Genomic DNA, 13,303 nt, shown 5'->3' with positions numbered 1-13,303 from the left:
CAAAGAAACATTATAGAGGGATCAGCTGTACGTTTAACAAACCAAATACATTTAGAGTCATCCTAAAGAGCTCAAACTTCATTTGTTGATTTATGTCATCATTAGAGCAAGAGTGTAGTATTTAGTGTCTCTGATAAAGGCGTTTCCTTTAAAAACATTTTGTTTTTAAAATTTCCTTTTGTTCCTCCGTGTTTCCATCCCAATCTTGAGGCTTTTGGTTTTGGATTTTGGTACCTTCGCAACTTGTTTGAAAGCTGCCCACGTCGTATTCTGTATATCAACTGCATACGCGGCTGTAGCATTTTTAGTCTTGTCATAAGGCATTGCTCTTCCACAGCCGAGGATAATGGAGCCGGTCCTTGCAGCGGTGACGAGCAGCAGTCTGCCTCCAGGTGCCGCACCGAGAGAGGGAGGGAAGGAGGGAGGCCCAGGAAAGCCAGCTCTGCTCTGAGCTGCACGCCCCTCAGGCTTGCCTCGCGCCTTGGCCTTGTCTTCGTCAGTTGGTCTTGTGTCTGTAGTCCATCCATCAGTCTGTCTAAAAATTGGCACAGATTTACTTGAAGTTTCAATGAAGTTCTGTGCTTTGTGAATGATAACAGTTTGGCTTTTTATTTCTAGTACGCGTATATCTGTATTCCCATATTTATCTTCTATACATGTATTTTTAATTTTTTGCCAGCTAAAATGTCTTCTGCCTTAAAGTATTGAATGAAGCTGGGGGAAAACAGACACCCATTCTTGCCCTGAGTTTAGTGGGAAATCTTCGTTTTGTTTTAAGGAAATCTCATTTACTATGCTTTCCATGTTTTTAGACTTCTTTTCTTCTTGTTATTGTGTGTCTGAGATACATAATAAGCACCTTAATTGTGGGGAGTCGCTCGGTGTACACCGCATCCCGGCCTCCTTCCTTCCCTTCCGCGCCTCCGTGTCCTGCTGTCCGCTTTGTTTGCTCCGGAGTGACTTACAGTGCAGGGTGCTCGTAGGAGAGAAGCAGTGTGATGTTCCCCTTCGGTGTCCGCTTTGCTTTCCCTGGGCTTCTGCTCCCCAGCCGGGTCGGTTTTCCTGCAGATGACCGGTTCCCCTTCTTCGTGGCAGAGCAGCGCCCCGCAGGGTGGGAGCAGCACACTCCCCTCCCCGCTCCCGAGGGGCAGCTGTCCCGAGTGGCGCTGGTGTAGCCCTGGGTGTGCGTGTCACTGTGATGTGGTGTCGTTAGCTCTTCCCAGAGTGGCCCCAGAGGAGGGAGAGCAGGGCCCGGGAGCCCCTGCCTTTAGGTTGCTGAGAAGCCCCACACTGCTACCCCTGCACCGACCATGGAGCGGGCTTCTTCCCCCTCCCAACCTCACCTCCCTTGGTTTTCTGAGTTCACACTGGAGCTGTTCTTTCTGGAGTAGAAGGAGCTTCACTTGGTGTTGTTTTGATTTGCTTTTAGTGGCAAATCTTGAGCGCTGCTCCCCGAATGCTTTTGGGGTGAGGAAGGGACCTTGCCCTTGAAGCTGTGATGTTTGCTGAGGTTTATCAAGTCCTTTTTCCTCCCATCATCTGAGGTCATGTTTGTATTTCTTTAGTCTGTTAATGTGACGGACTTTATTGGTGTGATTTCCTGGTCCTGGGCCAACTGCACATTCCGGAAATAAGCCTGGATTGGTCATGCCGGCTGTGTGTGAGTTTGCTGACATCTAATGAGCCCTAACTGCCAGAAATAGAAGGCAGTCAGTCCTTTTTCACTCGCAGAGCACCTCCGAACCATTTATTGATTTTCCGGCTGCACTCTGGTCTAATGCTGTCGGTGGCGTTGAAATCTGTCCTCCTAATTGTGGCACTGTGATGCTTTGCTTGAGAGGGTTGTTTTCCAGTACTTAATTTTGAACGTAAGCAAGCCTCTGTGTTCTGCTCCTACCTCGACCCTGCTCAGAGTGCAGAACGTGGGATGCAGACGCGCACATTCGAGCCCCCGTGGGGTGTCGCAGCCTGGTTAGGGAGAGTTGTGTGCAGACCCCGTGCTGAGGTGCTGTGGTCTGTCATTTGGGCACCTGTCTGGGCAGGGTGTGGAGTGCTGGCACCTCCCTGCCAGTGGCCAGGTTCTGCACGTGAGAGCTATCTGAAGAGTGCTGTGTTGTGATATGATTCTGATCTTTGAACTTACTCAAATCATTTTCTCTAGAGAGCCGTGGACCTGAAATGAAAGTGTATGTCTGCGCTCCGCTGTGTCCCTCACTCAGCAAGCGTTTCTGGGGCCTCCAGCATGACGGGGGGTTCTCTGCGAGTCACTGAGCCATGCCGTGGACTGGTGGATGGGGCTGCAGCGTGGGTGCCGAGAGGGTCTGGGTGAAGAGCTTCCGAGCTTGGACGCTGCTAGGTGAAGGGCTTGCTAGTCTGGGCTCCAGGGCCCTCTTTGCACACCGCAAGTCTCTGCTATGTGCTTTGCTTTTGTGGGGCTTGGTGGAGACATCAGACCTGGCCGTGGCCTTTGAGGGCCCCAGGTTCAGGTAGGAGGCGGCCACAAGTGTCACAGTGTAGGAAGCACTGGCCTTTCCAGAAAGAGGTTGGGGAGGAGCAGATGGCTGCAGGGAGCACACTTGGAGTGGACCTTGCAGGCAGGAGAGGTCAGCTCAGCACAGAGGACGAGGCTGTGCAGGCAGTGGGAGCCAAGGCCTTGCACGCTGTGGGTAGGGGGCTGTCTCCCTGGGGTGGCTGGAATATGGGTGGTACCAGGGCCAACCTTGGGGGAGGGTCCGATCTAGAGGATGTGGCAGGAGAACAGTAAGAGAGGCCTTGACGCCACGTGTGGGTGTGGGCTGTGCATGTGTGGAATGGCGTCGCATCTCTTTACATTCCTCTCAGAAACAAAGGTGAGGCAGGTGGCAGGGCTGGGGCTGAGCTGCTGAGTAGGAAGATAACGGGATGGCGCGCTGCGGGAGGGGAGGAGGCTCCCTCGCTGAGTGCCTGTCTGTCCTCCTGGATGGTGAGGACACCCAGGGCCTTGAAGGACTCTGTTGCCTCGTGGGGGGGATTCAGAATGTGCATGCACACATCCATCTGGCCATCCGTCCATGCCTCTGTCCATCCTTCCATCTGCCCTTCCGGCCATCTCTGAGGAAACACACAGTGCCCCTGCGCTGTGTGCGGCCCCATCCAGTGCTGCCCGGTGGGGCCTGGAGGAGCAGGAAGCTCTCGGGAGCTAGGGAGGATGAGCACGACCGAGGGGGCCGCAAAATACTGTGCAGCGCTCAGCGCTCGGTAGAAAGGCAGGAGCAGTGGGCTTTTACAGATCACTGATTAATCTGCAGGGGTGTTTATTTATGGTATTTGCACTGTCATATCAGAAACATAGAAGCTACGTCAGTAGTGTGTATTTTAAGTAAAGAGTGGATGGATTTTAAAGCCTCTGCTCGCAGATCTTTTGCTTCACCATCTGTTCCATTTTCTTTCAGATTTTTGAAAGGATCCTGTTTATATGGGCCATCCGTCATCCTGCCAGTGGATACGTTCAGGGGATAAATGACCTGGTCACTCCTTTCTTTGTGGTCTTCATTTGTGAGTACACAGGTAAGATTGTAGCATAACAGCTCCCACCAACGTGAAACATGGGCCGCTGTGGACTCCCTGTCACTCTGCAGAATTATACGTGTAGTAAACATTACCATGCAGTTCAGGATACCGAGGATGAAAAGTAATAGAGAATAATAGTACCACTGTTGATGCTGTCTTTAAAATACATCGGAACCTGCCTACCTGCCGAGGGTGTTAATGCAGCGTCACTGTTGGCACCATCCTCGATAATAATCATCAAATTAAGAGAAATGACTATGTTTGGGAGTTTATTTTTAATGGCCGTGGAAGCACTGGCTTTGGTGGTTTGCACTGAAGTGGATAAGGTGAAAGTGATAAGTCTACTAATTGGGTATTTTTGCTTACAAGGTAAAAACCAAATCTTTGTGTTTCTGTGGCATTTCATGTCTTTTCTACGTTTGATGTACTAATCACATTCATTTCATTGGCATATTACACGTGGAATAATGAGTTTCCTGGAGATTCAGTTGGGCTGTGGTATGTCTCTAAATGCTGGGTATTTTTCTTTTATTTATGTTAGAACAGCAAACTAATAACTTCACCTATTTTAAGTGTGTTTTCAATTGTTAAAAAGAACAAGAGTGATACGTGTGTGCTGTTTAATTCCCCTGGCAGTAGGAACACTGGGAGGGCCTCCCTGAGTGCTTGCGTCCTCCAGGACCTGCCCGGCTCAGCCTGGCTGGCTGCTGAGAGAGGTGGCCTGGCCGCTGTGTCCCCTGCAGGCCGGGTGGCTGTGGTGGCCTGAGCGGCAGGGTAGTTAGGGCACAGGCCGTCCCCAGCGAGGAGCGCAGACCCGGCTGCGAGGTTTTCCTGCAGCCCCTGGCACCCTGCTTCCACCTGTGGTTTCCTGGGAGGTCTTCGCCTGCTCAGCAGCTCCGAGGCCGGTGAGGCCTCCCTCATCGTCTCCTAAGCAGGGGAGGCCGCGCCTGGGCACCCCTTCCTGGACACCACACTCTGCTCCTCAGCCCTCGTCTGACAGATAATGAAAATGTTCTTAATGAGCCCGGAACAGTAGGGCCTCTGTCAGTAGCCCGGAGTCGTTAATTGAAAGAAGAAGCTCAGCTGAGATGTGACTAGAGGATTGATATTCCGTGTGAAATAGACCATTTAATTAATGTGGTAAATAAGTTTGTCTTAACTACTTTGCCACCAACTCATGCTGTAAGACGCTGGCGATTCTCAGTACGTTCTCCTGATTATCGGCAAGACTGGACGAGGGACATGGCCCTGTTAATCATCTGGGGAGAGGACAAGTGGGGGAGATGGCGGGTGCGCTCTCTCTGCACGTGGCGACTTCAGCTCAGCACTGCTGGGCAGCTTTCCCTGTAGCGTCCTCCCACCCCATGAGCACCCCTGCCATTGATTAGGGGTCCAGTGTCACTTTGAAACATTTGTGTAAAAATGTACCTTTTATTAAGTGGACATCTGAAGAATTTTGGGTCTAGATTTCAGCTCTGATCGGTGGATTTGCGGCCGTTTTCCAGTCTCGCTTCCTGGGATGAGGAATGATCGTTACAATGGCCCAGGCCCATCTCTCACTGTGCTGCCCAGCCTGACATCTGTGTCCATTTCCTGGAGCACCAGTTTGCTCCCTTCTGGGGCTAAAGTTTGTCCTTCAGCAGACTTCGGGCTGTATTGGGGGTGCCGGCACCCACAGGGAGATCCCACCTGGTCTGCGCGTCTCCGAACCTCCAGCTGCGCCAGGCATGCAGATGGATGAGCTGCCCCCTTGGAGCTCTGGGTTGTAGCGGGGAAGACAGGTTTTTAGAAGAGTGATTAAAAAGTTTAATTAAAGTAATTAGCATTCATGTTATCAAGAGGAAGCTTCCCGAGTAGGTGACATTTCAGCACGGTCTGAAGGGTGAGTAGGAGCTCTGGGTGTGGGGACCAGCCAGGCTGGCCAGGAACCAAAGTGCCCCGGTGGCAGAGGTGAGCGCTGGCTGGGGGGTTGCGGGGAGACCCCAGGGCGAGTCTCAGGTGTGCCTGAGCCTGAGGAGCAGGTCCTCAGGTCCTGGTTCCTTTGGTTGTGGCCTCAAGGACCCTGTAAATGTGAAGGCTCTCCGAGGCGCTGTGTGGTACACTGAGTCCCCGGGGTGTTGGGTCTTGAAGCAGGTGAGCCTCTGGTGCTGTGCTTAGGAAGATCTGCAGAGATAAGGCCTGCTGGCAGTAGGACTCTGCAGTTTGCATGCCTTAGCGCTGTGGTAATGTGGTGGCACAGCCCGGGCTGTCAGGTGGCGGCGGTTGAGGCCTTTGCAGGACGAGTAGTGTTAGTCTTGGTCTGTATGGGCACCACCTCCTGGCATGGGCAGCTTTTCTTTTTTCTTCAGAGTTGCAGTGTGGCACACGGCTGCGGGTTCTACTGGGGTCCTCAGGCAGCGACCTCAGACTGACGGCAGTGTTCTGGGAATGTGCGTGTACTGTGTGCCCGAGCCGGCAACCCCCTCACCCACGGTGCACTCCCGATGGTTCTCCTGGGAGGACAGGAGGCCTGAGTGAGCACCGGACAGTGGTCTTCCAGCTGGAGGCAGCCGCCCGCTTGTCTGAGCAGAGCTGCACCACCCTGGGTGTGGGTGGATGGCCTGCCTGCTGGTGCCTGCGCTGAAGAAGCCTCCCTACACCTGCGGCCTGCAGTGAGATGTTGGAAGTGGTCCGCTGTTTGAGCAGGACCTTGGCTCCTCGAGCTAATTACTTCTTCCCCACAGGAAGGGTGATGCTGATCTCTGGCAGGAAGCCAGCCGGGTGGTCGGAGGCAGAGAAGCAGTGTGGAGGGTGAGGCAGAATTGCGCGGAGAGCCCAGGGCTGGGCTTTCCTCTTGTGTCCTGCTCTGGTGGTCACTGGTCCCTTGTGCCTCAGGATGGTCTGATGTGTGTCATGCTGTGCGCAGACAGGAGCTCTGTGCATCATGGTATTCCACGGAATCCCGAAAAATGTTTCTACTTAACATGCAATAAAGAGAACAGAGCCTCAGCTTTTAAATCTATTTAAGAGAAATGCTGAGTGTAGAGCTATTGGAAGGTATAGGCACATATGAAGGAGAGGGTTGGCACATTTGACTGTCCCACTGTTGAAAATATTTAACTGTGTCTGTGTTCTCTGATTAAGATTCGCTTTTTTGGGAGGCTGAGGAAGGACCCTCAGTTTCGCCCTTTGCGTAGACAGGTGTTCGCTGTCCCCCAGGTGAACCTGCACCTGCCCTAGCTGTGTCAGTTCCGCGCTGGTGGTGGGGCTGGCTCTCTGCTTTCTCTGATCTGGCTGTGGCTGCCCTGGTGGATCCTGGCAGGCTGCAGTTAGCTGCAGCACTTTCTCTGGGCCCTCGGGACCATGTCTAGGTGTGGGTCTGGGGAAGGAGGACCCGTGTGGCCTTCCGCCTGGGCTGCCCTCCGGACGGTCCCTGGGTGGTGCTCGGCAGTCGGGGGTCCCGCAGGCTGCGGGGCTGCCACGCCACGCAGCAGGAGCCTCACTCGAGCTCTGATGTCATCTTCCCTCTGAGTCTGTCTTCTGTGCTTCGCCTTTGTGCTGCCGGTGTGATATTATGCAGTCAAGAGTATATTATGCATCACATTATTGCAGGCTTTTTTGTACTTACCCTTATAGCATAAGGTTTCCCCATATCATTAAATCTTTGTAAAGATCATTTCTACCTCCTGCACATAATGTTCTGCGGAGACGATGTTGGATAATTCATGAAACAATTCTCCTATTGTTTTTTCCCTCCTTTTCTACCCCTAGGCATGGTACAATTTTAAAATAAAGCCTGTATTTCTCAAATAATGCCTATCATATTCCTTTTAGAAATGTTTAATTTGTTCTAAAATTAAGAAACATTATTCAATCTCCTTGAATTACACAATTGAAGTCAGGACAGGTTTTTAATTTAAATAAATACTTTCAGCATAGAGAAAAACAAAGAAGTCTTATTTTTTGCCTGTCTCTGATGCATGTTTGCTGTTTAAATTTAGAATCAGTTTTGACAGGCCCTTTGGAGTAATTGCATGTTAGCTGGGCTCTGGGAGTGGAGTGACGGTTGCTGGGTTTTGCAAGTTGCAGGGTATTTTACCAGTGTCTCATGTCAGCACGTTACGTTTAGGTTGATGTGATTTTGTGTGTCGTTTTCTCTTAAAGTACATGTGAGAGCAGATATAGAAAGGGGCTGCAGATAAACAGTGCATTTACTTAAAGAGCATTAAGACTTTTTATTTTTGTATTCCTGTTTATAAGCTGGAGTCTGGGAAGCTTAAGCTCTTAATTAAAACCTGTTAGTGATGCCTGGAGAGCGTTTCGGCAGGCCGTGCGTGGGGTTGGGGCAGGAGGGCCCTTCCCAGGACCTTGAGCGCTGCCAGCAGGGCCACAGTTGCCGCCCAGGATCGCGGGGGAAATAGAGCTTCCCAGGGCAGGGAGGGGCGCCCCTGCGCTTTCTCCTTGCCCAGCTAGTTTGACAGGTGGCTCGCTCTCGAGGTCCGTTGTCTGCCATTGCGCTGCAGCACACCGCGCTTTGTGTTTTGTGTGTATTTGGGAGCTTGCACCCCACTTCCCCAGTGTTCCTCTCAGTGTAGGTAGTTGCATGTGATGCCCAGTTCGTCTTGGGTGGCCTGGGACGTGAAGTCCAGCACGCCTCTGTGGTGGGTGCTGCACCTGTTCTGAAGCAGAGGGCCGGAAGGCCAACGGGACAGGCAGGGGCAAGACAGGCGCTGGTCGTTGTGTAGTGCCTGCTCATTTGTGTTCCATTTGCCCTGCACAGATACTTTGAAAATGATGGGAGTCCTGGACAGGTTGTGGGCAGTCTGTGGACAAATTGGAAAATCCAATAGCAGTGGAGCCCCATGCCCTGGAGACTGTCTCGGGAACGCTGGGTGACCCTGGTTGTCTGGTAGCTGTCATGTTATGCATGCACATTTCAGTATTGTTTTCTCTCTAATACCAGCATTTCCCAAAGCCATCACTTTTTAAAATGTCTTTTATAAAGTAGTGACACACTACTTCCAGCAGTGGGTAAAAACGTAGACAGACGGCTGACCAGGAACTGGGGAAGGGAACATCCTGGAAACCAAGCCCATCTGACAGCCATGCACAGGGCACGGCTCCGAGGCACGGAGGGTATGCGCTTCTTCTGCACACCGTCACTGCACTGGTGTGCGCCGGGGCCCAGCGCTGGCCATGGGAAGTCGGGCGGAATGCGGTCTTCCACCATGCCCGCCTTAGACTAGAGGTCCTCGGCCACCTGGAGAAGCTGATGCACGTGCAGAGGTTTTAGAAGGCAGCCCGGGTCCCCACGGGGCCAAAGCAGAATGGAAAGGGAAACTGGACTTTGCCGTGGGACTGAGAAAGCACCTGCGTGGCTGAGGGTGGCCCTGGGGCGGTACTGCGGCGACAGAGACCACTGTTGCTAGGACTGGTTAAGACAGGAAGGTCGTGCGCTGTTTATTTCCTGCCTTGGAAACTGGGAAAAGGAGAGCAGAGCAGAGCTGGAGCAAACAGAAGGGACTACAGCAGCAATAGATGGCGCAGTCCTCGAACAGCAGAGGAAGTCAGCAAAGCTAGAGGTTGTTTTTTGAAATGTATCAACACAATTGACAAATTTTCATCTAGACTGACCAGTTCCAGAGAGATGGGAGACCATCAAGTCACTAAAATCGTATTTTGTGAGCATTTGGCACGAGGGAATTGTATACATAATGCTGCAGATAGAGCAGGATATGCAGGAGCTGGGGTTCCCAGAAGGATACGGATACCGGAGCGGCCTGGGCTGATGAGCTCCGCGTCAGTTTCTGGAGGTTCTGGTGCCCAGTTGTTTGGTCAGTGCTGGTCTCACGTTCCCAGGAGGGTGAAGTTTACGTGAGTGACTTTGTTCCGGTAGCCTGGGAGTAGACGTGGTTGCTCCGCACAGTATAAATCTGCCTGCTCATCCCATCAGCTGAGGCCCTGACAGCAGACAGAGGCTGGTTTCCCGGAGCAGCAGGACTTCACGACGGCAGCGCAGGAAACTGTCTGAGTTTCTGACCTGTCTTCTGGCCCTGCAGGTTTCAGGCTTCCTAGTTCCTACAATTGTGTGAGCTAATTCTTTCAACTAAATCTCTCGCTTCATATTCATACCACATTCACACACACACACACACACACACACACACACACACACACACACACGCACACACGATTGAATTAGTAATCTAAAAATTTCCACAAAGAAAACATACTCCAGATGACTTCATTAGTGAATTCTACTAAATGTTTAGTAAAGAATCCATACTACATCTTCACAAAACTCTTCTAAAAATAGAAGAAAGCCCTTTAAGATAATTCTGTAGGCCTTTATTGCCCTTACATGAAAACCAAAGACATTACTATTGACCAATATCACTTATGAAGATGGATGTAAAAATTCTCAACAAGATAACAGGACTGAACTACAACTGTGCATAAAAGGATCAGGTGTCAGTGCTAATGGAATTTATGTCATGAATACAAGGATGGTTCAACATATGAAAGCCAGGGTCATCTACTTGATTAACAGACTAAAGGACAAAAACCGTGTGATTGTCTTATGTGATGCAGATAAAACATTTGATAAAACCTAATGCCCTTGGGTGATGAACACATCCCATAAACTAAGAACAGGAGGGACCACCTCCCAAAGGCTTCTGTGAAAACCTGCAGCGTACAGCATACTTAGGGGGAAAGAGGGTGGCGTCTCTCTGAGATCAGGAAAAGATGAGATCGCTCTCTTCACTTGTGCTTAATTTTTATTGGTTCTAATCAGAACATTTAAGACAGCATGAAATAAAAAGTGAAAGTGAAGAAGTAAAAGTGCCTGTTTATGGATGCTGTGATCTTGTATGTGGAAAATCTTAAAGAATCCACAAAAATCCCATGACATCTGATACAGTGAGGCTGTGGGATAGAAGTTCGGGACAAAAAGTCAGTTATACTCTATATGCTTGCAGTATACAGTTTAAAATTGACGTCATGAAAACAGTTTCACTGAAATAAAAATGAATGAAGATTTAGCACAAGACTGACGACAACAACAGAGCAGTGCCGGAAGAAATTAAGGCAGATGTACGTGCGTGGGAGGACGTCTATCGAGTTCATGCTTCTGGGTTGGAAACTTACCACAGTCCAGGCAGCACTGCTCCCTCAGTTGATCTAAAGATTCAACACTATCTGTCTGAAAAAAACTAACTGGCTTTTGGGCAGAAATTGACAAGGTTGTCTTAAAATTCATATGAAAATTCAGGAAACCCAGGATGGGCAGAGCAGCGTTGGGGCTGGGGTGGGGTGGGGAATAAAAGAAAAGAGGTTTGTTTGCTCTGGTATCAAAACTTCCTTTTTTTTGGTCTTTTTCCTTTTTATCGGTACCACGGGTCAAACTCACGACCGCCTGCTTGCAAGGCAGGCGCTTATGCTACTGAGCTAAATCCCCAGCCCCCAAAACGTCCTGAAAAACTGTAGTAATTAAGGCTTTATTATATTGCCACTTGGATAGACATGCAGATCAATTGAATATTATCAAGAATCCAAAAATAAACCTTCACATTTATAGTCAATTGATCTTAACAAGTCTTCCAAGGGAATTCAATGGGGAAGTTGTCATTTTCAGCAAATGTTCCTAGGTCTGCTAGGTCAGGCAGAAGAATAAAGTTCTGTTCCTGTTTCTGTTCCTCTAAATGTCAGAGCTGATGCCACAAAACTTTTGTAGGAAACTACAGGAACGAGTCTGCGGACTTTGGGCCAGGCCTTGGTTTTCCAGATACTGCGGAAAAGTGACAAAAAGAAAGGGAAATAGACAGGTCGGACTTCATCAAGTGAGAGCTTCTGAGCCATAAGCAGCCATCGGGAAAGTGAACAGGCGCTCCCTGAGTGGAGAAAATGCTGGTAAATCATGCACCTGATAGGAGATTTATGTTGTGTATTAAATAACTCCTAGCCCCAGTGAGAGAATCAGATTTACAAGTGAAGATGCACAGATGGCCAACAGCAGATGCAAAGGTGGCCGCGTGATTGATGGTCAGGGAGTGCAAATCAGAGCCGCGCTGAAGCACCACTGAGTGTTTGTGAGGGGAGCCCCGCACAGGAAGATGGTCGGGGACGCGGGTGTGAAAGACGCCTCGAGATCAGAGCGCGAGTGTGGGCCTGGCCTGGTGAGGGCTGTGGGGTTTCTTTCGAAGGAACAAAATGTTCTGAAACTAGGTCATGATAGTGGTTGCCAAAAGCTAGTGAATATACTAAAAACTCACTTTCAGTGATGGAATTATGTGGTATAGAAATTAAATCCCAATATCTGAAAAAGAAGTAGGGCCCCGTTGTTCCAGGGAGGAGAGATCGTACAGTTGTAGTTTTCTACTGCCCCCCATTGTCTTCACTGTCACTGGTGACACACGCAGCGTCTTGCTTAGACTTTCTGGTGGTGCGGTGGGAGAAGAGGCCTTTCTGACTCAAGAGCTAGGGGTGTTTTCCAGTGGATGAGGCTGCTGGATTCCTGTCCGCAGTGTTAGATCTGTGTTCCCAGTGGTCATGTCCAGGGTTTGCCGTCTCCCCCACCCACCCGTCTTCCCTATCTCCGTCCGTGAATTGTTGGTAGGGCCTCAGTGGACTCGAGCAGGTCGTCCGTCTGTGTGTGTCCGCAGGGATGCACGCTCTGCCCTTCATTTGCAGACCTTGCAGTATCCTCTGGGAGACTGTTCCAACGCGGCTCAGAGCTCAGCTGCGTTAGGTGACCCGGTGAATCAGCTGAAGACCAGGAGCAGTTAGTACACTTTGAGCTTTCAACCCACACGTGCCTGTTCAGCAGGCCTGTTCAGAAACTGAGCAGGGACAAGGGTGCGCCCCTGTGTGTGGGTGTGTCTGTCTGTCTGTCTGTGTGCAGGTGTGTACACAGCTGAGTGGCAGCGGGCACCAGCTGACCGCAGGCCTTTGCAGAGTGTGTGCTAGTGTGGCAGAGGCAGAGGCCTGCCTGCCTGTCCTCTGGACTCAGCGCGGGTGACTGTGCCCACAGAGCTGCTCCCCAGTCCCGGAGTGGAAGCAGCGAAAGAGTGGTCAGCTGGGGCAGTTTTGTGGGAACGCATTCTGTGTGTTGTGTCCTGCGTGTCCCTGGTGGACTCGCGCGGGGAAGGCTGCCAGGACTCCACACAGACCATGAAGTGGAGCCATGTGGTCGCAGGCTGCTCTGCACCGTCCTGTTCCTCCTTGGTCTTTGACCGTGCTCGCGGGACTTTGCTTCTGTGGCCCTGATCTTGGGTGCCCTCCCTCTCTCAGGTAGAGTGCACAAGCTCGTGGTCTCCACCTGCATCATCGGTGTTATCTGAGCACGTACAGTGTCATGTGCATGTGGCAGTGTTTGGCTTGGGTTTGGTTTTAAGGTGGAGTTGTGGCTTTGTCAAAACTACCCTCAGAGTCTCTTAAAATCCAGGGATTTTAAGTTCTCCTCATGTGTAACTGATGGCTTCCCCATGTTGGCTGAGGAAGCCGATGCAGCGGGATTCTGGGGCTGGAGAACGTGCTGGCCCTCCTTCCCTCCTGTGAACTCACCTGAGCAAAGCTGGTACTGCAGCCCTGGGTGTGCACTGCCCCTTCTCCCCAGCAGCCTGCAGACTAGGTGCCGCTGCCCTGGCCTGGAAGGAAGGGCGGGGAGGGCCCAGTGGCCCGGGAGGGCCTGCAGCTGCAGCCCCATGCCTGGCCACTCCTGTTTCACCCTTGGACTGGGGACAGAGTCTGAGGTGCGTGTAGAGGTGCCACATAC

At 51.1% G+C, this 13,303-nt stretch overlaps 1 protein-coding gene across 3 annotated transcripts in view; it reads left to right on the top strand.

The window, feature by feature from the left end:
- The window catches only part of Tbc1d22a (TBC1 domain family member 22A), a 288,301-nt gene that overhangs the window by 91,864 nt on the left and 183,134 nt on the right, over positions 1–13,303 (top strand). For all 3 annotated transcript variants that reach the window (XM_003461946.5, XM_063243789.1, XM_063243788.1), the window contains exon 8: positions 3,432–3,546. In XM_003461946.5, coding sequence (XP_003461994.2) covers positions 3,432–3,546 — 115 coding nt within the window. The remainder of the gene's footprint in view (positions 1–3,431; positions 3,547–13,303) is intronic.

This window comes from Cavia porcellus, unplaced genomic scaffold (assembly GCF_034190915.1).
Source record: "Cavia porcellus strain 051 isolate PalLab524CR breed Dunkin Hartley unplaced genomic scaffold, mCavPor4.1 scaffold_40, whole genome shotgun sequence".
In the NCBI taxonomy this organism is placed as follows: Eukaryota; Metazoa; Chordata; class Mammalia; order Rodentia; family Caviidae; genus Cavia; species Cavia porcellus.
The sequence above is the reverse complement of the archived record's forward strand: the minus strand, read 5'-3'. Positions and strand labels throughout refer to the sequence as shown.